At 38.4% G+C, this 1,209-nt stretch overlaps 1 protein-coding gene across 4 annotated transcripts in view; it reads left to right on the forward strand.

Moving 5' to 3' along the window:
* RALB (v-ral simian leukemia viral oncogene homolog B) overlaps positions 1-1,203 on the forward strand; it is a 55,325-nt gene extending 54,122 nt beyond the window's left edge. For all 4 annotated transcript variants that reach the window (XM_012724799.1, XM_012724806.1, XM_004674724.2 and 1 more), the window contains exon 5: positions 211-1,203. In XM_012724799.1, coding sequence (XP_012580253.1) covers positions 211-330 — 120 coding nt within the window. In that variant the 3' untranslated portion in view covers positions 331-1,203. The remainder of the gene's footprint in view (positions 1-210) is intronic.
* The last annotated feature ends 6 nt before the right edge of the window (positions 1,204-1,209 follow it).

Below are 1,209 nucleotides of genomic sequence, written 5' to 3' on the forward strand. Positions count from 1 at the left end.
ACCAGGGAGGACCGACCTCCTGCTTTTAATGACACATGGTCTATAAAGATTTTGACGTGTGGTTTATAAAAATGTCTGCTTCATGCTTTCAAATACAACTGCATCTCCTGCTTAGTCCAGTTACTTCATTAAATCATTAAATTGCTATTTGTTGTTTAAATCATTATTTAAATTCTTCCTATTCTTTCCACCCCCTTATCCCCACCCCAGGTGTTCTTTGACCTAATGAGAGAAATCAGAGCAAAGAAGATGTCAGAAAACAAAGACAAGAATGGCAAGAAAAGTAACAAGAACAAGAAAAGTTTTAAAGAAAGATGTTGTTTACTGTGAATGCCAAGATGGCGGACGGTCAATTGCCACCGAGGACATGGGCGGGTTCATTCCCAGAGGACTAGTGGAATCCTTGGTGTGCTTTGCTCCTGCTCTCCCCAGTCTCGCTCACTCATACTTCTGTAAATGGGGAAAAATATTGGGGACTCAGAGACTGGCAGCAGAATAAGCCCTTGTGTGGTGCAAGGGCATTGTCAGGGGATTTTGGGTTTCTTTCTTCCTTCCTTTCTCCCTGAGAGTTAATCGCTTAAGTAGTGCAGTAGGTAGGACACAGTCAAGTGTGAATTTAAAAAGAAAACATACTGTGTCATAGCTTCCCTCCCCCGCTCCTAATTTTATAATGTCACCACCTTTTATTTTGAAATAAAAATATTTTTACTGGATTTTGGGAGAGGGGGCAGGTTAAGACTCCCCTTAACCCTTATCAGCTTAACAGTAGTGCTCCGAAAAATCTACTCATCTTTCATGATGTTGAAAAATTCAGAATTATGGAATATGTTTCTTAGCAATGCTCTGTGGATCTGAACCACAGCTAAGAAGAAATAAATTTGAATTGGGCCAAATAGGCCTTATAAATCTTTCTCACATATGAAAACTGTAATTTGTAGATGATTTTCTTCATATTTAATTTTTATTAAATATTAAATACTGAATATAATTAACCAATTAAAGTCTGTTTTCTTCCTGCAGCATCCTGATTTTTTGTAGAAGCTTCTTTTTAGGAGAGTAAGACTCAAGAGTAGTATACTTTATAAGTGGCACTTTCCTAATGATAATTTTTTAAAAATTCTTTGGCTAAATAAATCCTCTCCCAATTGCCAGCTGTGTGGCAGGCCTCTCCTTCTCCAGTGGTGGGTGCCACGTCTCTTCTCTGGATCA

This window comes from Condylura cristata, unplaced genomic scaffold, assembly GCF_000260355.1.
Source record: "Condylura cristata isolate star-nosed mole 26May11 unplaced genomic scaffold, ConCri1.0 scaffold00002, whole genome shotgun sequence".
Taxonomy (NCBI): Eukaryota; Metazoa; Chordata; class Mammalia; order Eulipotyphla; family Talpidae; genus Condylura; species Condylura cristata.